Here is a 27,832-nt window from a genome sequence, read left to right on the forward strand (position 1 = left end):
CAATGGCAAATGAAGAATTTTAGGAATAAGACAAGTTATATAAGCAAAAAGTGCAAACGGCAAGTATGTGGTTCTTGATCAAAGGACATAACTAAGAACACTACTAAAGATATGTAATCACATCAGTGAGTGCAAATAAACTGAAGAAAGACTCAGGCAGTATTTTACAAATATGTTGTGATATGTGGATTAGGCAAACAGATATCATGATTATAAGTGCTCTACTTAAAATATTACAGTAATTAATTTTATAATAATGAGTACACAATAAATACATCAGCTTCTTTACTAAAAGAATTTGAATAAAAACTGTGTTCGTTAATTAGAAAAAACGTCTCTAAAAACTCATTCTTGTATGTAATACATGGAAAAAATATTAAGTTTGAGAAAAATTATATAATTCATCTTATTTTAGTTTTATAAACCTAAAATACACATTTGAAACGATGATAATGAGAACAAAAATAATAACTTTCATATAGCGGTCAAACTGACCGCATCATTGGTTCTAGGTATATAAATTATGTTGTTGTTGTGGTCTTCAGTCCTGAGACTGGTTTGATGCAGCTCTCCATGCTACTCTATCCTGTGCAAGCTGCTTCATCTCCCAGTACCTACTGCAACCTACATCCTTCTGAATCTGCTTGGTGTATTCATCTCTTGGTCTCCCTCTACGATTTTTACCCTCCACACTGCCCTCCAATACTAAATTGGTGATCCCTCGATGTCTCAGAACATGTCCTACCAACCGATCCCTTCTTCTAGTCAAGTTGTGCCACAAACTTCTCTTCTCCCCAATCCTATTCAACACCTCCTCATTAGTTATGTGATCTACCCATCTAATGTTCAGCATTCTTCTGTAGCACCTTCTTGTCTAAACTATTTATCGCCCATGTTTCACTTCCACACATGGCTACACTCCATACAAATACTTTCAGAAACGACTTCCTGACACTTAAATCTATACTCAATGTTAACAAATTTTCTTCAGAAACCCTTTCCTTCCCATTGCCAGCCTACATTTTATATCCTCTCTACTTCGACCATCATCAGTTATTTTGCTACCCAAATAGCAAAACTCCTTTACTACTTTAAGTGTCTCATTTCCTAATCTAATACCCTCAGCATCACCCGACTTAATTCGACTACATTCCATTATCCTCGTTTTGCTTTTGTTGACGTTCATCTTCTATCCTCCTTTCAAGACACTATCCATTCCATTCAACTGCTCTTCCAAGTCCTTTGCTGTCTCTGACAGAATTACAATGTCATCGGCGAACCTCAAATATTTTATTTCTTCTCCATGGATTTTAATACCTACTCCGAATTTTTCTTTTGTTTCCTTCACTGCTTGCTCAATATACAGATTGAATAACATCGGGGAGAGGCTACAACCCTGTCTCACTCCCTTCCCAACCACTGCTTCCCTTTCATGCACCTCAACTCTTATAACTGCCATTTGGTTTCTATACAAATTGTAAATAGCCTCTTGCTCCCTATATTTTATCCCTGCCACCTTCAGAATTTGAAACGTCAAAAGCTTTCTCTAAGTCTACAAATGCTAGAAACGTAGGCTTGCCTTTCCTTAATCTAGCTCCTAAGATAAGTCGTAGGGTCGGTATTGCCTCACGTGTTCCAATATTTCTACGGAACCCAAACTGATCTTCCCCGAGGTCGGCTTCTACCAGTTTTTCCATTCGTCTGTAAAGAATTCGCGTTAGTATTTTGCAGCTGTGGCTTATTAAACTGATAGTTCGGTAATTTTCACATCTGTCAACACCTGCTTTCTTTGGGATTGGAATTATTATATTCTTCTTGAAGTCTGAGGGTATTTCGCCTGTCTCATACATCTTTCTCACCAGATGGTAGGGTTTTGTCAGGACTGGCTCTCCCAAGGCTGTCAGTAGTTCTAATGGAATGTTATCTACTCCCGCGGCCTTGTTTCGACTCAGGTTTTTCAGTGCTCTGTCAAACTCTTCACGCAGTGTCATATCTCCCACTTCATCTTCATCTACGTCCTCTTCCATTTCCATAATATTGTCCTCAAGTGCATTGCCCTTGTATAGACCCTCTATATACTCCTTCCACCTTTCTGCCTTCCCTTCTTTGCTTAGAACTGGGTTTCCATCTGAGCTCTTCATATTCATACAAGTGGTTCTCTTTTCTCCAAAGGTCTCTTTAATTTTCCTGTAGATAGGATCTATCTTACCCCTAGTGAGATAAGCCTCTACATCCTTACATTTATCCTCTAGCCATCCCTGCTTAGCCATTTTGCACTTCCTGTCGATCTCATTTTTGAGACGTTTGTATTCCTTTTTCCCTGCTTCCCTTACTCCTTTTTTGTATTTTCTCCTTTCATCAGTTAAATTCAATATTTCTTCTGTTACCCAAGGATTTCTACTAGCACTCGTTTTTTATCTACTTGATCCTCTGCTGCCTTCACTACTTCATCCCTCAAAGCTACCCATTCTCCTTCTACTGTATTTCTTTCCCCCATTCCTGCCATTTGTTCCCTTACGCTTTCCCTGAAACTCTGTACAACCTCTGGTTTAGTCAGTTTATCCAGATCCCATCACCTTAAGTTCCCTCCTTTTTGCAGTTTCTTCAGTTTTAATCTACAGTTCATAAACAATAGATTGTGGTCAGAGTCCACATCTGCCCCTGGAAATGTCTTACAATTTAAAAGTTGGTTCCTAAATCTCTGTCTTACCATTATATAATCTATCTGAAACCTGTCAGTATCTCCAGGCTTCTTCCATGTATACAACCTTCTTTTATGATTCTTGAACCAAGTGTTAGCTATGATTAAGTTGTGGTCTGTGCAAAATTCTACCAGGCGGCTTCCTCATTCATTTCTTACCCCCAATCCATATTCACCTACTACGTTTCCTTCTCTCCCTTTTCCTACTACTGAATTCCAGTCACCCATGACTATTAAATTTTCGTCTCCCTTCACTATCTGAATAATTTCTTTTATTTCGTCATACATTTCTTCAATTTCTTCGTCATCTGCAGAGCTAGTTGGCATATAAACTTGTACTACTGTAGTAGGCATGGGCTTCGTGTCTATCTTGGCCACAATAATGCGTTCACTATTCTGTTTGTAGTAGCTTACCCGCATTCCTATTTTTTTATTCATTATTAAACCTACTCCTGCATTACCCCTATTTGACTTTGTATTTATAACCCTGTATTCGCCTGACCAAAAGTCTTGTTCCTCCTGCCAACGAACTTCACTAATTCCCACTAGATCTAACTTTAACCTATCCATTTCTCTTTTTAAATTTTCTAACCTACCTGCCCGATTAAGGGACATGTCATTCCACACTCCGATCCGTAGAAGGCCAGTTTTCTTTGTCCTGCTAACGACGTCCTCTTGAGTAGTCCCCACCCGGAGATCCAAATGGGTGACTATTTTACCTCCGGAATATTTTACCCAAGAGGACGCCATCATCATTAACCATACAGTAAAGCTGCATGTCCTCGGGAAAAATTGCGGCTGTAGTTTCCCCTTGCTTTCAACCGTTCACAGTACCAGCACAGCAAGGCTGTTTTGGTTAGTGTTACAAGGCCAGATCAGTCAGTTATCCAGACTGTCGCCCCTGCAACTACTGAAAAGGCTGCTGCCCCTCTTTAGGAACCACACGTTTGTCTGGCCTCTCAACAGATACACCTCCGTTGTGGTTGCACCTACGGTACGGCTATCTGTATCGCTGAGGGACGCAAGCCTCCCCACCAACGGCAAGGTCCATGGTTCATTGGCCAGTAAAATTGCTACACCACGAAGATGACATGCTACAGACGCAAAATTTAACCACAGGAGGAAGATGCTGTGATATGCAAACAATTACCTTTCAGAGCATTCACACAAGGTTGCCACCAGTGGCGACACCTACAACGTGCTGACATGAGGAAAGCTTCCAATCGATTTCTCATACACAAACAGCAGTTGACCGGTGTTGCCTGGTGAAACGTTGTTGTGATGCCTCGTGTAAGGAGGAGAAATGTGTACCATCACGTTTCTGACTTTGATAAAGGTCGGATTGTGGTCTACCGCGATTGCGGTTTATCGTATCGCGACATTGCTGCTCGCGCTGGTCGAGATCCAATGACTGTTAGCAGAATATGGAATCGGTGGGTTCAGGAGGGTAATACGGAATGCTGTGCTGGATCCCAACGGCCTCGTATCACTAGTCGAGATGACAGCATCTTATCCGCTTGGCTGTAATGGATTGTGCAGCCACGTCTCGATCCCTGAGTCAACAGATGGGGACATTTACAAGACAACAACCATCAGCACGAACAGTTTGACGATGTTTGCAGCAGCATAGACTATTAGCTCGGAGACCATAGCTGCCGTTACCCTTGACGGTGCATCACAGACAGGAGTGCCTGCGATGACGTACTCAACGTTGAACCTGGGTGCACGAATGGCAAAACGTCACTTTTTCGGATGAATCCAGGTTCTGTTTACAGCATCATGATGGTCACATCCGTGTTTGGCGACACCACGGTGAACGCACATTGGAAGCGTGTATTCGTCATTGCCATACTGGCGTAGCACCCAGCGTGATGGTATGGGGTGCCATTGGTTACACGTCTCGGTCACCTCTTGTTCGCACTGAAGGCACTTTGAACAGTGGATGTTACATTTCAGATGTGTTACCACCCATTGCTCTACCATTCACTCGATCCCTGCGAAACCCTACATTTCAGCAGGGTAATGCACGACCGCAAGTTGCAGGTTCTGTACGGGTCTTTCTGGATACACAAAATGTTCGACTGCTGCCCTGGCCAGCACATTCTCCAGATCCCTCGCCAATTGAAAACGTCTGGTCAATGGTGACTGAGTAACTGGCTCTTCACAATACACCAGTCACTACTCTTGATGAACTTTGGTATCGTGTTGAAGCTGCATTGGCAGCTGTACCTGTGCATGCAATCCAAGCTCTGTTTGACTCAATGCTCAGGTGTATCAAGGCCGTTATTACAGCCAGAGTGGTTGTTCTGGGTACTGATTTCTCAGGATCTATGCACCCAAATTGTGTGAAAATGTAATCACATGTCAGTTCTAGTATAATATATTTGCCCAATGAATACCCGTTTATCATCTGCATTTCTTCTTGGTGTAGCAATTTTAATGGCCAGTAGAGTAATATGGGGGTTCTAGTGTTATGGAAAAGTTCCTGTAGCAGGATATCACTAATCAAAAATTTATATAAAGTAAAACTGTCATCAACAAGAAGGTTTTACAAACATTGGTCTTTCGGTGATTAGTTCTTGCTTTCCCCCAAATGTGAATCCTATCAAACTAACCAAAGTTTAATGTGGGCTCCAAATCTAGTTGCAATTTTTCACATACAAAAGCTCTGTCAGAGTGGAAATTACAGTAAATTCCAGAAAAACCCAGAGATATGGAGAACCAAAAACAGAAATTGTGGGTCTGTAATCTGATCCTAAAGGTAATGATCGGCCGGGCCATCTTAGAATTACCTAGCAAACAAAATGCTCTATTTTTTTTAAATTACTTACATAATGGCTCTGTAAAACCTTTCAGGAAATTCTTCCAATCTTCATCATCACATTCAGAGTCATACATATCTGTTGTTATATCAGGTGGAATAAAAGCACGCTCTATAGCCTCGAGTGGTGTGTCACTCAGAGACAGTTTGGATCTTGTTCTCTGACCAATACTTTCCTATACACAGAAAATAAAAAACAAATCATCATAAGATCATTTAATAATGTGCCAAGATGAGATTTTTACAAAACAGAGACTCTATGGTCCCAAATAACCACAGAATAAAAACTTACTTTTCCTATCCCACCTAAACTATCTTTAGCTGACAAGTTTGAGCAATCATCCGTTAAATGCACCTCACTATGATGTTCATCAGGCAGCAAAAATGATACGTGTGGTGATCTCTCTGATTTACTGCATGTATTATCTGAGTCGTTAACATGAACAGTATCCACAGGTACCTTATGACTGTTTATTTCAGTGGAAAGCTGCTTATCATTTAGCTCTTTTGTGGGAGTCATATCTGCTCTAGATTCCTCACAATCATCAACTTTGTTTTGCGTGACATCTTTGTCTCCACCCGTATCACATTCACTGTCTGTCTCCTCATCACTTCCACTACTACTGCTTTCTTCACTTTCACTTTCCAGTTCCTCATCACTATCGATTTCCAAACCCTTGTGATGAACCTCAGTGGTATTGTCTTTATTCTCTTCGCCCTCTTCCGAGTCACTGCCACTTTCATTTTCACTTTCACTCCCACTATCACTTTCCTTCTCTGATTCTTCTTCTGCTTCTTCTTCATCTTCTGCTTCTTCTTCTTCATCAACATCTTCCTCTTCTTCTTCCACTATTTCTTCATCTTCTCCTTCTGTATCCTCGCCACCGCTTTTAATACTGTCATCATTGCTCTCCTTTGTTGTTTCCATCTCTTTATCGTCATCACTCTGTAACAGTTAATATTCACAACATAACTGACACAATTAAGCAAAACTAAGTATTTTAAATAATGAAGTGTGTGTTTTCATTAGAAGGCTCATTCTGAAAACTGCAAAAGTGACTGTTCTCATATACTGCAACAGAGCTAAGAATAAGACAGTGCCAATCCAGGCCACTGTAGAAGTGTGTGTGTGTGTGTGTGTGTGTGTGTGTGTGTGTGTGTGTGTGTGTGTGCGCGCGCGCGTCATTGCCACGGTCGATGGCACAGACTAAATGACAGTTCCTCTGAGCACATGCCTTGTGTTTCTTGTGTGTTGCAGGCTGTGTGTTTGATGCAGCATACTGTAAGCATTAGAATGGTTCGGTATTCGTGTCGGAAACAAACCGAGATCATGTTGTGTATGGCGAAGAGGCAGCATGGCTATATCGATACAACCATATCACACAACATTTCAAACCCTCTTGAGTTGCTTGTGTTACCATGGGTCCTTTCAGACAGATAAACATGCAGGGAGGCAGCGGACTGCATATACACCAGATTTGGAAGACTGGGTTCAACAGGATATTGAGACAAACCCTAGTATAAGCTCCAAATCTGGTGTATACACAGCCCACCACCTCCCTGCACATTCATCTGTCTGTATGGACCCATGATGACATAAATGCCCAAAAATGGCTTGAAATGTTATGTGATGTGGTTGTGTGATGTGGTTGGTGTCTGTGAGGGTACTTGTTTTGGTGTAGCCATGCTGCCTCTTGACCGTTTCCATCTGCTTGGCTGTATATAGACACTGTCTCCATTTGTTCCCGACGTGAATACTGGAACATTCTGCAGCTTACAGTGCACTGTGTCAATCACACAGCCTGCTACACCCAAGGACAACATAGCACATGGTCATAGGAACTGTCATTTGTCAGTGCCATCTACAGTGGCAGCAATGTATTTCCTGAACACGTTCATAGGACCTATTTTTCTCCATTTCCAGTCAGGAATCCATCCCTGCAGTTTGTCAGTTTCATTAATGTTCGTCCTGTGTATATACCAATGTAAGTATGCATATTAATTATCCAAATACAGAATTTTTAATTAATGTCATACACACATTTAAATCAAAATTTAGTAAAATGTTCATGAAAGTGAGCATATACAGCGAAATCTCATCTCATATAGGATTTTTTGACAGTGCTCTTGCCTACTCAAAGAGATCCAGTGCCAAACTTACTGTGGCAATTAAGCTACCTACGGAGTAACTGAAGGTCAGCAAGTGGCACTAGCACTGAACATAGAAATGAAATCAAAGAGTAACTTTACAAAGAAACCATGCACAGTGATGAACTATACGCTAGGACATCATGCACAACTTGATAAAGGTACATTTATGCTACTTATATAGAGAAGAAACTCATATTGACATTAGATAAAATTTACAAAGCTGAAATGGGCATCATAAGGTAACATTGTGAACAACGTAACAGAGATACTTGTTACTTAAAAACCAAACAGAAGACATATTGGCAACCATTAACTGGTGCAGTACAATGTAAACATAAAACTGATTCAGACAACAAAATAAAATGTAAGTTATGAAAGAATGAGTTTCCAACCAAGACCATTTCATATTTCAAAGTTGTGCCAAATCGGAATGGTCACCTGCCTCTACCATGGACATATTTCTCCATCAAGTAATGGCCAACACAGTCTGTGACGTCAAGTCACTCTTCCAAGAGCATATAAGTGTACTTACAAAAGGCTGACACAACAGACATGTTTTCTGTCCAAATGAGTCAATGGAGTGATATTTGGAGGCATAGAGTTAGAATCATTACCGGGTGCCAGCTTGGGAATCTGTCAGATAGATTTAATGTAAATTATATGCGCCAGATTACTGTCACTGACATTACTCTAAAATGTAAATGTCAGTGAAGCTCTAAATGCAAACACTATTGTGGTAACACTAAGAAATTCGCCTTATGAGACTGCTGAATAAATCAGTCATCAGATGTCCTTGTCAACCATTACAACACTGTAGTGTGCTGGTAGCATTCCACACCAATTCACACAAAATTTGCACATCAACATTTCACCTTTGCCTCATAAACAATGGAAACATATTCCACCTTCTGGCATTATAATTTAGTAACAAATGTTTCCAAAAGCTTAAAAGCTGAAAGGAGGGAAGCCAAGTGTTCTATCAATACACCTATGTAGTGCTTTTATGATGAAGACAAATGGGTGCCACACTTTTGACCAAATATTTTATGTGGCATACATGAGGGGGGGAGAGAGAGAGAGAGAGAGAGAGAGAGAGAGAGAGAGAGAGAGAGAGAGAGAGAGAGAGAGAGAGAGAGAGAGAGAGACTGCTAAATATTGATGGACATTGGGCTACATCCTTCACTCACATGGGAAGAGACTCCATTATATAAAACAATGGAAGAAGATGACATGGCACTTGGTCTGGCCCAGTGGGCGTACCTTAAAAAATATTTATTTGCCTGGGATAATGAAACATAACTCTTGTCAACCACCTGTTCAAAGCACTTATTTACCATGCATAAAATAAAAATTATTAAAGGAAACATTTTTTCCACCGCAATCAGAATGGAAATAGGAAATTATGGAGATGGGACCTTAGTTAAATTGAAGGATCCACAGGTTGATGAGAGTTGAAAAAGAGAGTATTAGGCAATCATTCACTGAAACAAGAGAAAGAAATACAATAGAATGGGTAACTTTGAGAGATGGTATAGTGATGACAATAGACTGTCAAACAGGCAAAAAGACAAGGCCTAGTAGGAATCCTGGGATGACATAGGATCTATAGAATTTAACCTATGAATAAAATGAAGCAGGTGAAAGAGAACACACATAACTAAAAAATGATGCTGACAGAAAGCACATAATGGCAAATTGGGAATGGCTAGATGATAAATGCAAGGATTTAGATGCAATCGTAACTAGGGGACAGACAGATGCAGCCTATAGGATAACTACAGAGACCTTTGGAGAAAATGAGATGCACAGAAACTGTATAAACAGAAAGAGCTCAATTGGCAAGCTGGTACTAAGCAAAGAATAGAGAGCTGAAAAGAATATAGAAGACCTATGAAAAGGAAACAAACTTGAGAATAAAATTACAGAAAGAGAAGGTGAAGAATAAGTGAAAATGAGATGGAAGATATAATATTGCAAAAATAATTTGACAGAGCACTGAAAGACCTAAGTGGAAACTAGACCCATGGAGTAGAAGACATTCCCTTAGAATTATTGAGATCCTTGGGAGAGCCAGCCAGATCTGGTTCAAGAGCATTTTTCCACACAAGTGACTATCATCTAGTGTCCCCTATATCCATCATCCCTTGTAGACTTTCACCCGTACAGTTTTCGTTACTAACTGTGATAGCAAAAATCTTGGACTTGGATGTCCATTGCACCCCTCTCAACTTGGCATCCCAAGCAGCTGCCACAAAAAAATTCGGATTCCACAGAAGGCAGGTCTGGACAAGAGTGAATCCATAGGATTCATTCCATCAGTTTAATATGTCATGGCTGCAAAACAATCACAAGAATTATTTACAGAAGAATGGGGAAAAAAACTGGTCAGAGCCAGTCACAGCGAAGGTCTGTTCGGGTTCTGGAGAGATGCAAGAACATGTGACATAATAATGACCAAACAACTTATCCTAGATGATAGGTTGGAGAAAGGTAAGACTATGGTTTATGGCATTTGTAGATTTAGAAAAAGCTTTTGACAATGCTGACTGGGATACATTCTTTGAAATTTTTAAGGTAACAGGGACAAAATACAGGGAACAAAAGATTATTTACAACTTGTATACAAGCCAGACTGGAGTTATAAAAAGTTGAAAGACATGAAATGGAAGCCACAGTTAAGAAGCGAAAGAGCAGAGTTGTTGCCTACCCCCAAGGTTATTCAATCTGTACACTGAGCAAGCTGGAAAGAAAACAAGGAGAAATTTTGAGAAGGAATTAAAGTTCAGAGAGAATAAATAAAATCTTGGTGGTCTACCAATGACAAAATCCAGTCAGAGGTACCAAAGAACCTGCAAGAGCAATTGAATGGAATGGAAAATTTCTTGAAAAGATGCAACAAGATGAACGTCAACAAATGTAAAACAAGGATAATAGAATGTAGTCAAATTAATCAGACAATACTGAGTGAATTAGATTAGAAATGGAATGGAAATGAAGTCCCATGCTTCTTGACAGAGCGTAGGGGAACAATGCGGGAGACCCGCACCTCCGTACTAGGCAAGGTCCTAATGGAGATGGTTTGCCGTCGCCTTCCTCCAACCATAATGGGTATGAATGATGATAATGAAGATGACACAACAACACCCATCTCAGGGCAGGTGAAAATCCCTGAGCCTGCCAGGAATCAACCCAGGACCCCTTCTTGCTCGGGAAGCGAGAACACTACCATGAGAGGCAGACTAGATTAGAAATAGAGATACTAAAATTAGCAGATGGATTATGCTATTTAGGCATAAAAATGCTCAGCTATAGGAACACCTGTGAAGCGACAAGCTGGCAAATGCTGAAGATCAGATTGATAAGAGTGAATAACAAATGAGGCTATACAGATTCAGATTGGGGAAAAAAGAAATTTATGGCATAACTTGACTAAACTTTCACCTTCAGTTCCTTGGGCACATCTTGAGAAGGAAAGGGGATAATTTAGAGAAGATTATCGCCCAGGGAAAAACTGAAGGCAAAAGATCATGTGGGAGAGCAGCAAGCAGATGGTTGGATCAAGTGAAGAAGATTACCAGCCTGCCTCTTCGCATTATATTAAGAAAGGCCGAATATAGCTGTGGATGGAGACATCTGCTTGAAGTTTCAACTAAGTAAGAATGAACGAGGAAATAAGGTCACGAAACTCAGCAATGAGTAAAATGACTAATGAGAGAGATAACTAAAAGAAGGGATCAATTGACAGGACACATCCTTAGGCATCAAACAATTGCCGATTTGGGAGGGGGTGGGGGGAGGGAGGGGGGTGGGGAGAGGGAGTAAAAAAAAATTGTAGTGGGTGCCAAAGGCTTCAACACATAAGCAGATTCAAATGGATGTAGATTGTGACAGTTATGCAGAGATGAAGAGGTTTGCAAAGGATAGACTAGTATGGACAGCTGCACCAAACCAGTCTTTGGACTGGAGATGACGACGACGACGACGACGACGACGACGACGACGACGACAACCACCACCACCACCACCACCACCACTACCAACAACAACAACAACAAAAAGAATCATTATTCAATGTTATCTGCAATATCTCAGTACTCTCAACACAGCAAACTGTGTGCATCTGTCTATGTATGGTTATCAGCAAAACTGAGAATAGGAAGTGCAGAGTACCAACTCCAAAGAAAGAAAGAAATCATTATTAGCTACGCATAATATTTTAATTTATTACCTGCTCCTGATCATTAGTGGGCTGATATTCTTCATCATCACTTGAGTCCTCTGGCAATTCTTGCTCAATTAAAACACGGCACTTTGAAGTTGCTTGTCGTTTCACAGGGGTTCCTATAGCTGAGGTGGGCTGTGATCCTTGCATCTGTCTTCACAGGATATATAAAAAGACATACCAGTTTATGAAAGAGCTAAAACTCATTATTTATTAGCTACAATTAGCATCTTTTATGAGGTATGCTCATTTTTTAATGCTACAATAACTCTTTTCAAATAATTTAGACGGATAAAATTATTCATGCACAAATTTACATGCTTTAGTCCACGAATAATTATTGGAAAATCAAAAGATAAACTCCTGGCAATACATGTGATTGGGTGGATAAAAAATCAGTCTTTTCTTCTCATCCTGTCCGGTAAGTCTCCCTTGACCTGGGGTTCTGCGTAACTTTTCCCGAACTCCACCCCTTTTCCTAAACCTCTGCAGTTCTTTTCCTTTATCCCTATTCCTCCCCCTTCAATCCTTCTGCCTTCTGAAACCTGGGAAATGCGTGTGTTGTGGTCCCGCCGCTTGGTGAGTAAATTTTTTATCTACTCAACTACATTATACTGTCAAAAGACAAATCCTGATTTAGCAAATAGCTTATACTATTCTTTAGACACTCAACAAAAAATAAAAATGTAAAAAGGGAATGCTCATTAAGGAATTAATCCTGTAACTTAAATTATAATCAAATATAGTGGAATCTCGCATAGTGAGTATAATTCGTTCAAGAATCTTGCTTGTAGTGCGAAACACTCACTAAACGAAACAATTTATCTTATACAAATTAATGCAAAATATGATAATGCATTCCATGTAGAAAAAGTAATAAAAGTTTTATCTTATTCATGCCACTGATTCAAAAAACTTATACATACAGCATTATGTACTTTATTATTCATGATATGTAACTAATTCCTTCTTATTAGGTTGATATCTATAGTCAATTGTTTCTTCTGATGCTACAACACTTGGCGAAAATGTGACACAGCATTACTGTCAAATAAATGCATAGCCACTGCTTTATTGGAGGTATGATTTTCGCTGTACGATGCAACTGATTCCCATGCTTTCACCATTTCTCTTATTGTGCCAGAAGATCGCTGCTTTGCTTTACCGCCTCTTCCTCTTCCTCTTCCTCCTCCTCCTTCTCTGAAGAACTCCTCTCTACAACTTACCACTGTGAAACACACTGCAACTCCATAAGCTCTTCTGTAGTCATTTCTTGGTTGTGACCTTCCACTAACTCATCGACATCATTGTTATCCACTTCTAGCCCATGGTCTTTGCCAAAGACACAATCTCATTGACTACAGGCTCCACAAGTACTGGCTAAAATGCCTCAGAATCACATTCAACAACACATTCTGGCCAAAGCTTCTTCCAAGCAGAAGTGAAAGTTCCAGTGGTAACCCCTTCCATGTCTTTTCAATCACCTTAAAGCAGGCAACAGTGTTGAAGTGATGTTCCCAAAACTCTCTGAGAGTGAGACTGGTAGCTTCAGTCAACTCAAAGCAATGCTCTAAGAATGCTTTAGTATAGAACTTCTAAAAGATGGAAATAATCTGTTGGTCCATAGGCTCGAGTAATGGAGCGATGTTGGGAGACATGAATTGGATCTTGATGAATTGAAATTCTTCAAGGAGAATGGGCAGGAGTGTTATCCATAACAAGCAAGACATGGAGAGGCAGATTCATCTCAAGCAAATATTTTTTCACCAAAGGACCAAACAGTTCATTGGTCCAATCACAACAAAAATCATGTGTCACCCAAGCCTTGTCATCGGACCATATTGCACAAGCACTTTATAATGAATAAAGGAAGATGTAAATGGCATATAATACAAATGCGACTAAACTATCACATTGGGAAGCAGTAGAAAATCATGGTCTTTTATTTATTACTACTATCGTATTTTTGCCAGGACTGTACATGTGTAGGGTGTATAAGTATACAGGGTGTTACAAAAAGGTATGGCCAAACTTTCAGGAAACATTCCTCACACACAAAGAAAGAAAATATGTTACATGGACATGTGTCCGGAAACACTTACTTTCCATGTTAAAGCTCATTTTATTACTTCTCTTCAAATCACATTAATCATGGAATGGAAACACACAGTAACAGAACGTACCAGCGTGACTTCAAACACTTTGTTACAGGAAATGTTCAATATGTCCTCCGTTAGCGAGGATACATGCATCCACCCTCCGTTGCATGGAATCCCTGATGGGCTGATGCAGCCCGGGAGAATGGTGTATTGTATCACAGCCATCCACAATACGAGCACGAAGAGTCTCTACATTTGGCACCGGGGTTGCGTAGACAAGAGCTTTCAAATGCCCCCATAAATGAAAGTCAAGAGGGTTGAGGTAAGGAGAGCGTGGAGGCCATGGAATTGGTCCGCCTCTACCAATCCATCGGTCACCGAATCTGTTGTTGAGAAGCGCACAAACACTTCGACTGAAATGTGCAGGAGATCCATTGTGCATGAACCACATGTTGTGTCGTACATGTAAAGGCACATGTTCTAGCAGAACAGGTAGAGTATCCCATATGAAATCATGATAACGTGCTCCATTGAGCGTAGGTGGAAGCGTAGGTGACAAAACTAAAATGAGCTCTAATATGGAAATTAAGCGTTTCCGGACACATGTCCTCATAACATCTTTTCTTTATTTGTGTGTGGGGAATGTTTCCTAAAAGTTTGGCCGTACCTTTTTGTAACACCCTGTATATATGCGAATGACATCCTAAATGACCAGAGAGTGTTAAACAACAAATTGTTTCTAAGACCTTTCCATAAATGACTAATAAAATCTACACAATCTTCTTCCACCTGTACTGTTTCTCACCTTAGTTCACCTAACATTCCAGCAGGACTACTTGCTCAATTAAACTAACTGCTACATGTATCATCTAACAGCACTCTAATGAACCATATGTAATCCAGCCATTAGGTATGGTTTCCAAAATGCAGCTCCAAATTCTAGTATTTGTCACAGTAACAGCAGATTTGATAATTCTTTAGTATCTTTGCAACTACTGTTGTTGTTGTTGTTGTTGTTGTAGTCTTCAGTCCAAGGACTCATTTGATGGCACTCTCCATGCTGGACCATCCTGTGCAAGTCTCTTTATATCTACATAATTACTGCCGCCTACATCTGTCTGAATCATTTTAGTGTATTCAAACCTTGGTCTCCCTCACTTATCTTGCTATTGCCAGTTTGCATTTTATATCTTCCTCATTTCAGCCATAGTCAGTTATATTGATGCCCAAACAACAAATCTTATCTACTACATTTATTTGATCTAGTTCCATCATCATCACCTGATTTACTTTAACTACAATCCACACCCAGAGATCTGAGTGGTGGATTACATTACTTCCAGAATACTTAACCCATGCTGTAGGGCTGCATGTCTTTGGAAAAAAGAAAATAATGCTTGTAATGACTGCTTTCAGCCATTCGCACTACCAGTGCAGCAAGGTCACGATAGCTGATGTTAATAAGGTCCAATCAGAGGCTGCTATCCCTCTTCAGAAATCAAAGATTAGCCGGCCATCTCCACAGGGACTACAACACGGCTGGGTTTATCATAGAGGCACACAATTACTTTCCAATTATAATTACTTTCTCATACTCACACATCATAGAATGTAGAGCACCGCACACTGCATTTTGATATATGAGGTGTGATTGGAAAGTTTTAAGAATGGATCCGCTACTGCTTACTGGTTTGGCGGGCAGGTACACGGAGGGTGGGGAGTGAGTCATTGCCTTGTCCTTGAACACCCTCTGACAGAAAATTGCATTTCCTTTATTCAGTTCATTGTGGCAGCAGATTGAGCGCGGGTCTTTTAGGGCTTGTTGCTGGAATCTGTCTACATGACAATGGACGTAAAAATGGAGCAACGAGTTTGCGTGAAATTTTGTTTTAAAACCAGGAAATCAGCTTCTAAGACTTACAAACTATTAAAAACAGCTTTTGGAGGTAATTGTATGAGCCAGTCAAATGTTTTTGTCTGGTTCAACAGATTTAAAAATTGCTGTGAGTCATTTGAAGATGAACCTCGGTCCGGCCGTCCTTCCACCTCAAAAACAATGAAAATGTTGCGAAAGTTCGTGACTTAGTGTGTGCGTTCTGACAGTAGACTTAAAATTAAAGAGATGGCTGATGAACTTAATTTAAGTTTCTATGCAGTTCAGTCAATTTTAACTGAAGATCTGAACATGTGTCGAGTGTCCGCAAAATTCATTCCGAAAGTGTTGTCTCAAATGACCAGAGATAACACTGACTTGAAGTGTGCCAAGAACTGATTAATTGGACTAAAAATGACTCAGATTTGTTAAATAGGGTAATTACAGGTGACCCTGAAACCAAAGTGCAGTCTTTGCAGTGAAAGACTCCAGGTTCACTACGACCAAAAAAAAGAATGGAAAAGTCGGTCGAAGGTGAAAACAAGGTTGGTGATTTTTTTCGATGCTATCAGTATTGTGCATCATGAATTTGCACCTGCAGCACAGACAATTAACCAGGAATGCTACAAATGTGTTCATCAGCATTTGTGCGATAAGGTGTAGAAGAAAAGGCCTGCATTGTGGAAAGGCAGGAGTTGGGTGCTACAACAATGCTCCAGCTCATCATGCTTTCTCCATCGTTGAATTTTTGACCAAATTCAAAATTCCTGTGCTTCCACAACTGCCATATTCCCCAGATTTGGCCCCTGCGGACTTCTACCTGTTTCCCAAACCGAAATTTTCACTGAAATGGAAGCGATTTGACTCAATTGAAGACATCCAGGCAAATACGGAGAGCGTCCTTAACACACTCCAGGTAAAAAGATTTCAGAAATGTTTCTAAATGTAGAAACACCATTGGAGTTGGTGTGTTCAGTCAGAAGGAGACTATTTTGAAGGAGATGCATTACAGTAGCATGTAAGTACCACCACTGACAATTACAAGCCCATTCTTAAAACTTCCCAATCACACCTCGTATACATTTTTTAGTCATCCATGCTGCCAGCTAGAATCATTCAGATGTATATTGCTTACAGTCAATGAACGGCCAGCACAGCATACACATCACACACAAATCTTTTACAATATTGGTGACTGAATGCTTTTGTACACTGTGGGAATGATAACGATTAACTGCATTATAACAAAGATAGTAGGAATATAAGGACCTTATGTCACATCAACAAAGATATTACTAGATATTGAGGAACCAACTATGACTGGGAAGGACAAGTAAGGAAATGAATTTATCACTTGCCATTGCTGACTTAGTGAAAACTTGGAACACCTAAATTTGGTTGGTCAGATGCAGATTTGAACACTGCACTTGCAGAGTACAAGTGTCTTAACCAGTGAGCCACCTCACCTATGCTGGCTGTGAGACTACAGATAATTCACATTATGATGAAAGTATGAATCTTTGCATCCTCTCAATATGTACCCAGAGAAATTGCAAAATGGTTGAAAACCACTGCTGCTTTTCCTGAAAATTGAATTCGGATCACAATGAAGCTTGTTTATCATTTACATGATACACTGCAATACTTGGAATTAAATGTTCCGATAAATTCAAACAACTCCTGATCATGAAACAAGTTTTCAACTGCTAAGGATTTTCTTTCCAGCTAACATTGTTCTGAATGAAAGTTACAATTTGGAAACTATTCCTTCTGTGTGGCTAAATCATTCCCTGCCCCTTTTCCTTTCTACTGGTAACGCACACTGTCCAGCCAAGTATACAGGAGAATCACAGGCAATATTTAACACAAATACTAGTTAAATGTATGTTTTGAAATACAATCAGGCAAAGCAGGTGAACAAAGCATCAGATTTTGTGCAAACTCCTTGCCTATTCACATCCTTCAACTTTTCAGTAAGTCAGTATCCATTTTTCTTTCAAATTCCCTGGGTGTTAACAATTGTAATATCCTCTTGAATTAATAATGACATCGATGGCAATAGTAAAATACTTCATGAAATTGATGCAGTCCATTCATTTGTAAGACCCTCATTAATGTCTCTCCCATTAGTAGAAATTTTTTCACTTCCAAAAATAGTTTTTACACTCCTCTAACAAGCTACCCAACATTTGGTGCCCAGTGGTCTACTTATCCAAGACAACTTTTTATTCCTTAATTGTTGTGGATATGACAAAATTTCTTACATTATCTACCAGACTACTACAAATTGTCATCCTAACATTGAATATATGAAAAATATTTCATCCTCTTTTGTAGAAACATAAAGGTACGTAGGGACTTCAGAAAATAAATTACACATGTCATCTCATGTTAAGCCTACTGCACAAAAAGAGTGGGGCATTTTCAGAATAGAGCACATGTTCCAAGTTTCTGCAGACACAGTTCTGGTGTGGAACAGATAACAGGCGCATCATAGTGTGCGACAGAAATGGTGCAACAATCTAAAGTCTCCAGAGTTGAAGTATTTGGTGCAGTAAGATTCTTTTGGGCAAACAGACTAAATTACACACAGATTCACTGTGAAATTCTGGTATATGTGGCCCAAATGCAGTGGTGCATCCAGCTGTAGTGAAGTGGTGCCCAACAATTTGACAAAGGCTGCACATGTGGGAGTGATGCCGATCAGACAGTCCAAATCCTGCACCATGCAATTTAATTCCTTTTGCAAGCTGATAGAACACCTGGCTAAAGAGATTTTCCAACAAAGAGGATATATACGCAGCAGTTCTTAAATGGCTTTGAGAACAAGGAGCTAATTTCTATTGTTGAGAAACTGAACAACTGGTAGAATATTACGATGGTTGTTTATAGACTATGTTGAAAAATAGTGTGATGTATCTAAGTCACTTTGATATGTAGTGATGCATTCAATAAAAGTTCATTGGGCTGTCATAATAATGTATAATTTACTTTTTGAAGTCATCTCATATCACAAACTTCAATAAACATTTTTAACTGTAACTGCAATTTCTGATGCTATTACAACCTGTGGCACTAGATAAGTCATTGGTATCACTTTTACAAACGAACAAACAAAAATGAACCTAATATGTAATAGGAACTTACTTTGCTTTTGCTCTTGTAATCTTTGGTTCGTATGGTATATCTAGAGAATCACACTTCCCCAAAAGAGCTTGGCGCACCATTCCAAGAACATGTTCATCTGTTATAATAGTCTGTAGAAAAAAAAAGAAGGAAAATTATATAATATTAGTAGAACTGCAAACTAAATATGAACTCAAATATAAATAGAGTGAAAAATATTTAAATAAAAGAAAATTAAATTAAGATTGTAACTGAAACATCCACACCTAGTTGACATTATTGTTTCAAAAGCTAAAGATCTATATCAATCCGCAGTTTCTGGATAATGGTGTGTGCACTTGGAGAGAGAGTGGCACAAGTACAAAAATACAACAAAGTAATAGAAATACTTATGATGATGGGCAGGTATACATTACTTGAACTGTATTAGCAAATTACTCTTTAAGACATCAGGTACAATCAATCACGATACTCCACTGCAGTCACAAAAAAATGTGTCAACAATGGCACAACTATGGGTCTCCACATGCAGAACAGATGATGAATGGCATGCCAAAAAACTTGTGTCTTCTCCAATATTGTACTCCACCGGCAGCTGTGAGGCAGATTCTTCGCACAGCAATGACACCTCTCTTACCAACTGCTTTGGACAAGACATGGACACCCTAATAGCCAGCCATCTAACAAGACTATCAGTGCCACTTGTACATTATCAAAATATACTAATGAGAGCTGGACAGGGAAATTCAATGAGCACTGCAGATTCAATGAGCTTCACAGTTTCCATGGCACTAGTTTTTCCATCACAGTTAGTGCACAAGTTCTTAATGTACTAAAATAAAATTAAAAACTTTGGCTATTCCTGTTTATCACAATATTTGATACATTTTTTAACTTCTTAGATCACTTAAAAGTAATGAAGTAACTGATTATGAGACCCCACAGAAACCTAGGGATCGTCAATGTTAATGGACAGAAAAGTACGCTATTTTTTCCCGTAGCTCAATCTTTCATGGCAAGTTCAATGTAATACAGAATGAGATGCTGAACAAAATCTGTGTGGCTGTTAAGAGGGCAACTACCTTCAACAACTTCTATAGGGGAATATTATCAAAAGATCTCTTACAAAACCCAAATAATTTCTGTTCATGCGTATGGGTTGATAGTGGCAGCAAAGTTAAGTGTCCAGACACTCATGGACATGAAATGAGGTGAAAGGGGCAGAGGGGGCAAGGGTGTGTGAGTGTGTGTGTGTGTGTGTGTGTGTGTGTGTGTGTGTGTGTGTGGGAGGGGGGGGGGGGCAGCAGAAGTGATCCACAAAACCACCCTCAAATCCCATTGATGTTCTTATGTTGTGGAATGTTTTCCAAGTTCAAACAGCACAGACTCCAAAAACATCAATCAAATTGAAATTACAACTGTGTGGGGTATTTATGATTACAATATCAATGAATCACAGGTGGAATCTGACAATTATTAAAAAAGGTTGGGTATAACAGTTTATATGGAACGATAATAATGGTTCAGTCATAGGTAAAGCAGGTGGCAGACTGCAATTCACTGGTAGAATACTAGGGAAATGCAGTCAGTCTACAAAGAAGACTGCATACAAAACACTCCTCTGACCAATCTTAGAATATTAATATACCAAATAAGACTAACAGACGATATTTAACAGATACAAAGAAGGGCAGAATGAATGGTCTTAGTCTGTATGACTCATGGGAGTGCATCGCAAAGATACTGAAAGAACTGAATTGGCAGACGCTTGAAGATAGGCACAAACTATTCGGTGAAAATCTACTTACAAAGTCTCTACAACTAACTTTAAATGACGACTCTAGGAATATATTACAACTCAGTAATACGGCTCTTTTAGATATTGCAAATACAAGACTAGACCAATTACAACAAACACAGACGCATTTAAGCAATCATTCTGCCTACACTCCACAAGTGAGTGGAATGTGAAAAAGCCCTAATAACTGGTACAATGGAGAGCACCTTCTACCAAGGATTTCTCACTGATGTGCAAAGTGTGGATTAGATGTAAATGTTTCTCAAGAATAACACAAGTTCTGTGTCTAGCATAGATAGGAACTAATTACCACATAGCCTGCTTTAGCACGTTGTGGCATGTGATGTATAGGTTCTAGCTGACAATAAATTAGATGAGTTAGAAGCAGCCTTGGAGGAAGGTTGGAGAAAATGGAGCCTTCAATACTGCAAACTGGACTGTCAGTAATGTGTTCACAGTGCTGTGCACTAACTCAAACTGAAACCTTACAAAGTAATGCTAGTGCACTGATTGGACAATCCACATGTTACTATCAGAGGTTGTCAATTGAATGTACAATGTCCATCACTATAGTATTTTTCCTGGGTTTCATCAATAGGTATGCCTCTTCTGCAGAAGCAGCTCCCTGTGTACTGGCAACCATTCACACGGTAGCCAAATATGGACTTTTAACAGCGTATAGCAAAATATAGAGGGTCTATACAAGGTAGATGAACTTGAGGGCAATATTATGGAAATGGAAGAGGACGGAGATGAAGATGAGATGAGAGATATGATACTGCATGAAGAATTTGACAAAGCACTGAAAGACTCAAGTCTTGTTTAGACTCTGGGAGTAGACAACACTCCATTAGAACTACAGATAGCCTTGGGAGAGCCAGCCATGACAAAACTCTTCCACCTGTTGAGCAAGATGTAGAGTCAGTTCCACAAAAAAGTGTACGCCATAATTTTAAACGTAACATCCGCAGCGACATCTTTGATAGTGGTCTTCAATCTATAACCACTGCACTTTTGCATAGTGTATAAATGAACAGTGTGAGAGTTGAATGTTTTGTTTTGTCAGTTGCAGTTTAAAATGAGTGCAAAATATCTTAAGCATCATGAGGCAGTGTTCCTTGTAAATCATCAAAAGGGATCAAAGGTTTCACATTGGAGCTGCTGCTGAAATTCTCAGAAAATCAAAGACATTCGTTGTGACGTGGGTCAAATGAAATTTGGAGGTTGGCAACAGGGATGATTCACCAGAGAGAGAGCTAAGCTGCCAAGCTATAATCAATAATGGTGACGACTGGATTAACTATTAGGTAATTGTGCAATTAGTAATAACATGTATTTTATGTAAACATATATTTATAATAGTGTCTTTTGTTTCATACAGATAATGGTGTACACTTTCTTGTGGAACTGACTGTATGAGACAGGTGAAATACCCTCAGATTTCAAGAAGAATATAACAATTCCAATTCCAAAGAAAGCAGGTGCTGAAAGGTGTGAAAATTACCAAACTATCAGTTCAATTAGTCATGATTGCAAAATACTAACATAAATTCTTTACGGAAGAATGGGAAATCTTGTACAGGCCAACCTTGGCGAAGATCAGGTCAGATTCCACAGAAATGAGGAAACATGCAATGCAAAACTGGCCCTACGACTTATCTTAGAAGATATGTTAACGAACGGTAAACCTACGCTATAACATTTGCAGACTTAGCGAAAGCTTTTGACAGTGTTCAGTGGAATACACTCTTTTGAATTCTAAAGGTGACATGGGTAAAATACAGGGAGCAAAAAGCTGTTTACAATTTGTACAGAAACCAGATGGCAGTTATAAGAATTTAAGGGCATGAAAGGGACACAGTGGTTGAAAAGGGAGTGAAGACAGGGTTGTAGCCAATCCCCAAGATTATTCAATCTGTATATTGAGCAAGCAATACAGGAAATAAAAGAAAAATTTGGAGTAGAAATTAAAGTCCAGGGAGATGTAATAAAAACTTTGAGGTTTGCCGATACCATCATAATTCTGTCAGAGACAGCAAAGGACTTGGAACAGCGGTTGAATGGAGTGGACAGTGTCTTGATAGGATGATACAAGATGAACATCAACAAGAGCAAAATGAGGATAGTGAAATATAGTCAAATTAAATCAGGCGATGCTGAGGGAATCAGAATGCAAAATGAGGCTCGTAAAGTAGTAGTGAGTTTCACTATTTGGGCAGCACAATAACTGATGATGATTGAAGTAGAGAGGATATAAAATGTAGACTGGCAACAGCAAGAAAAGCGTTTCTGAAGAAGAGAAATTTGTTAGCATAGAGTATACATTTAAGTGTCAGGAAGACTTTTCTGAAAGTATATGTACGGAAGTGGAACATGGTCAATAAACAGTTTACACAAGAAGAGAACAGAAGCTTTTGAAAAGTGGTGTTGCAGAAGAATGCTGAAATTAGATGGGTAGATCATGTAACTAATGAGGAGGTACTGAGTAGAATTGGGGAGAAGAGAAATTTGTGACATAACCTGACTACAAGAAGGGGTCAGTTACCAGGACACATTCTGAGACATCAAGTGATCAGAAATTTAGTACTGGAGGGAAGTGTGGGGGGTAAAAATTGTAGACGGAGACCAAGAGATGAATACAGTAAGCAGTTTCAGAAAGATGTAGGCTGCAGTAGTTACTCAGAGATGAAGAGGCTTCCACAGGATACAGTAGCTGGGGAGCTGCATCAAACCAGTCCTTGGACTGAAGACGACAAAACAGCATACCCCGATCTGGACTTTGGCCAACATGTTCATGATACATAAGGGTGTGTAACTATTACAATATGAAAGAATTATTGTCATCTCTTTTAATACCTATGACACTCTCTCTTGAATGCAACCTATTACGAGTAAGTAATTAACAATATATTTAAACGAGTCACTATCTGAAGAGCTGTGCACCACATAATTTCTACATAAATGTTGTTGGGATATGGAACTTCCCTTTCTTGGTATTGGAGATGGCTGCATCCACTTCCTCTGCAATAGGAAACACATCTTTGCTATGATTTTCAAAAAGAATTCATTTTCAAAGGTGACCGATTGGAATTATGTGGTCAATGACTACATCTGGAAGAAGCATCTGGAGAAAGTGCTTCAATAACTCCCTCAAATCTCTAGCCATTTTCCCAACAGCTTGTCAAAGTTTTAAGTAACTAATATTGATTTGACTTTTTCAGACTGTATGGCTGTAACCAGATGTTGAACAGTAACTAACAACACACGTAACTTTCACAAAGCACTTTTTCTGTGATGAATGATACTTCCCTTGTACTCCCTCTTTAGCCGACAGTAATTCACTAAATTTAGCTGACTTTCTCGTCTTTCCATTGACTGATGGTAAACTACAAGTGGTACATACTTTCCTCCTTAAACTGAACAATTCTTCATTTCCTTCTTGTAGTTTCAGTGTTCTTTATAAAGTGCCCATTGATAGAACACTGACTCATTTACCTGAGCAAAATTTATTAACTGTCTTTCAACTTAGCTTTCATAAAGGATTCTCCACACAGAAAGCAATAGAAAGCCACACAAATGATATTCTACAGAGATACACAAGGCACATTATCCTGCTTGTATATTCCATGACCTTGACAAAGGATTTTGCTGAGTGGAACACAAATTTCTGACTGTTATGGTATAAATGGCATCTCCTTTGAACAGATGGAATCTTACCTTCAATAACAGCAAGAAGAGGGTCTTATGGACTGCCATAGGCATGACACTATCCTCAGAATAGGGGGAAGTAATGTAGGGGGGCCATAACAAGTTATACTGGGCACACTGTTCTTAACTTACTTAGATGACGTTCAAGCTACTTACTTTTTGCAGATGACAAGCACACTATTCAAGCACCCAAACTCTACCTTGCCTAACTCAGGTGGTATCATAAGTGGACAGGCCCACAAATTGTTCACAGTAAACAGTTTTCAACTTAATCTTACATGGACTTGTGTTGTGAGATTTCAAACTAGTAATAATGTCTGTTAGTACAAGTTAATATTAAAGGCCATGCAGTATGTGAAAGACAGTGCATTAAATTCAGAGGAGTGATAAGTTAAAATGTTAACACATGGGAGTATATAAACTAATCACATTTGAATAGATAAACTAATCCTGAAACTCAGTTCAGCATGTTTTGCCTTTGAGGCATCTCTCACTGTATTGATGTACAGACAGTTGGTAGCTTATTTTGCATACTTTCACTCTCTGGCATGTTACAGAATTATCTTCCAGGGTCGTGCACTTACAGAAAATAAATGCTTATTCAGCAGAAATGGACGGTAAGAAAAGTGTTAAAAGTAGTTAACCACATATCTTTTTATGGATCTTTGAATTCTTACACTCACTTCCCAGACGATTTAGTTCATAATTGTTACTGTTGCTGACAGTAAGTAAAAATCAGTTCAGTTGAACTCTGATCTCACTATACAAGACACTAAAATTATTTTAATGATGACTTTTTGTATAGGGTTAAGATAGCAGTTATGTACCCTAGTATAGATGTATTCAATGAGCTATCCTCTTACTGCAGAGCAAGAAATTGGGAATCTCAACCAGTTCAAAAGACAGTTAAAACATACCTCACTAACCATTCTGTCTACAAATTATTTTAATATCCAGACTCACAGATTGCAAAATTCTATTACCTATATGGCAACAAATGTTCATTGTATAGGTGCATGAAAAGTTTGTTTGTTTGTTTGTTTGTTTGTTTATTTTTGATGCATATTTCACATATTCACAAGTGCATATATGGCGTGTTTTACAATTCATGTTACACACTTCTAGAGTTTGTAGAGGAGACATCAAGTTTTACACAGGAACCCATGTCCAGAAACAATGTTTCCATATTACAAGGAAAATAAGAGCTACTCAACTGTGCACTTGATGTTTCTTACACAGTTCACCTGTTATGGTCGGCTACCCACATTCATGAATGGTATGATGATGTGGTCACGTGATGTCCTCTACTTCCCCATGCCTTGTTTTTGTGCTGCCTTGTGATTCATCAGTTGACATTATGTTGACTAGTGCTGCATTAGCAGGATGCCCGAGTCCACGTTTGCAGAGTACACCAATATGTTGTTGATTTACGCTGGAGCTCAATGTAATGGAAGAGAAGCTCAATGTCTGTACCGTGAGTACTTTCCAAACCACGTGACTCCATCTCGTGCCATGTTTGCTAGAGCAGAACAATGCCTGCAGGAAACTGGGAAATTCACAAGTGATAGAGCAAACTGTGATGCTCCATGAAGGCAGTAACTGTCATATTGGAAGAGGAAGTGCTTCATCAAGTTGAAGAGAAACCACTGATGAGTACCTGAGTGACCGCACATAGCTTGAATGTGTGTCTCATTTGTCTGGCACGTTCTACATGAACATCAACTCCACCCATATCACCCTCAGCAGGTACACACCATGCTCCTAGAGGATTTTGTGCCATGTGACAATTTCTATACTCTGTTTTTACACTGTTGTGTGGATTTTCCAAGGCAAATTTTGCTCACCAACGAAGCACACTTCAACAGGGGAGGTATTCTGAGTGCATGAACCAGCCACATTTGAGAAACAGCCACATTTTAGATCAAGAAGAGTCCAAAGCCACATGTACACGAATATTTCACCACAGCTTCAGTATCAATTTCTTGACACGTAACCCCCCATGGTCATGTGACTGGGCTGCATATCCTTCCTCACCACCTAACGGGTGCCAGGTGCTTGAGATTCCTGCTACAAGTGTTGACGGAATTTTTGGAAGATGTGTCATTGGACATTTGGTACAAATTGTGGTTCCAGCATGATAGCGCACCATTACATTTTGCAATCCACATCTGAAACCACATGAACATATGGACAGGTGGATTGGTCAAAATGGGCCACGTGCTTTGTCACCAAGATCCCCAGATTTAATCTCTTTCTCTTGTGGGGTCACATAAAGTGTCTTGTTTATGAGACCTCTGTCCAGTCGGAGGAAGATCTTATTGTGTGGATCATGGCTGCGGCAGATGTGATTAATCATACATCATGCACGCTGGACAAAGCTTATGCAAATTTACTGTGCAGATACATGGTGTACACCAAACTTAGTGGTCATCACACTGAATATGACATTATACAGTATTTATCGTACCAAAATGGTTACGATCCAATTCGTTAATGCAGTTTATAGAAGTATATTAAAAAGAAAAATATCTTATCCATAGCAGATCAGAGGTAGACTTTATAATGCTTAGACCAGCCGAGCACACAAAAGCACACACTATTTTTTGTACAATACCGTATGTAAGTGCAGTATCCAAAAAATAGGCAGATGTATGAGACCTAAAGACATTGTTCCAGCGTATTTTATTTTTTTGGGTGTAGGTAGAAAACTCAGGCATAAGGAAAAAGCAGTGATGACTATCTTAAGAAAAATACAGGACAAACCGCTAGGTCATTTCAAATAAGACATCAGGAAAACCTTAACTTACATAATCCTCGATCTGCATTAACAGTCCACTTACACAAGGAGGGGCTCAACATTAAAAGCCCTTTAGCAAACTTAAAAATCCTTCACAAAAAAGGAAGAAGCCACGTTTTGACTATATTACAGGAAATAGAAATTAAACAACAGAAACTCCAGGTGGAAATATAAACAATGTAGGAACAGATAGATTGCTACTTATTGTAAAGAAAACTCACCAAGTTGCAGACAAGCATGATTAAAAGACAGTCACATATAGCTTTCAGCCACAGCTTTCATCAGTAAACACACACACACACACACACACACACACACACACACACACACACACACACACACACACAACTGCCAACTCCAGCACCTCAGGCCAGAATGGCATTTTGGATTGAGATGCTGGAGTTGGCGGTTGTGTGTTCATGGGATGTGCTTCCCGCACCCCCCCCCCCTCCCCCCCCCCCCACCTATTTCTCTCTCTCTCTCTCTCTCTCTCTCTCTCTCTCTCTCTCTCTCTCTCTCTCTCTCTCTCTCTCTAT

The 27,832-nt window shown here is 39.4% G+C and overlaps 1 protein-coding gene across 2 annotated transcripts in view; it reads right to left on the bottom strand.

The window, feature by feature from the left end:
- LOC124613035 (GON-4-like protein) overlaps positions 1 to 27,832 on the bottom strand; it is a 187,593-nt gene that overhangs the window by 111,525 nt on the left and 48,236 nt on the right. For both annotated transcript variants that reach the window (XM_047141604.1, XM_047141605.1), the window contains exons 3-6: positions 19,015 to 19,124; positions 11,902 to 12,049; positions 5,815 to 6,468; positions 5,533 to 5,698 (exon numbers count right to left, since the gene is read on the bottom strand). In XM_047141604.1, coding sequence (XP_046997560.1) covers positions 5,533 to 5,698; positions 5,815 to 6,468; positions 11,902 to 12,049; positions 19,015 to 19,124 — 1,078 coding nt within the window. The remainder of the gene's footprint in view (positions 1 to 5,532; positions 5,699 to 5,814; positions 6,469 to 11,901; positions 12,050 to 19,014; positions 19,125 to 27,832) is intronic.

The sequence above is a fragment of the Schistocerca americana genome, chromosome 4, assembly GCF_021461395.2.
Source record: "Schistocerca americana isolate TAMUIC-IGC-003095 chromosome 4, iqSchAmer2.1, whole genome shotgun sequence".
Taxonomy (NCBI): domain Eukaryota; kingdom Metazoa; phylum Arthropoda; class Insecta; order Orthoptera; family Acrididae; genus Schistocerca; species Schistocerca americana.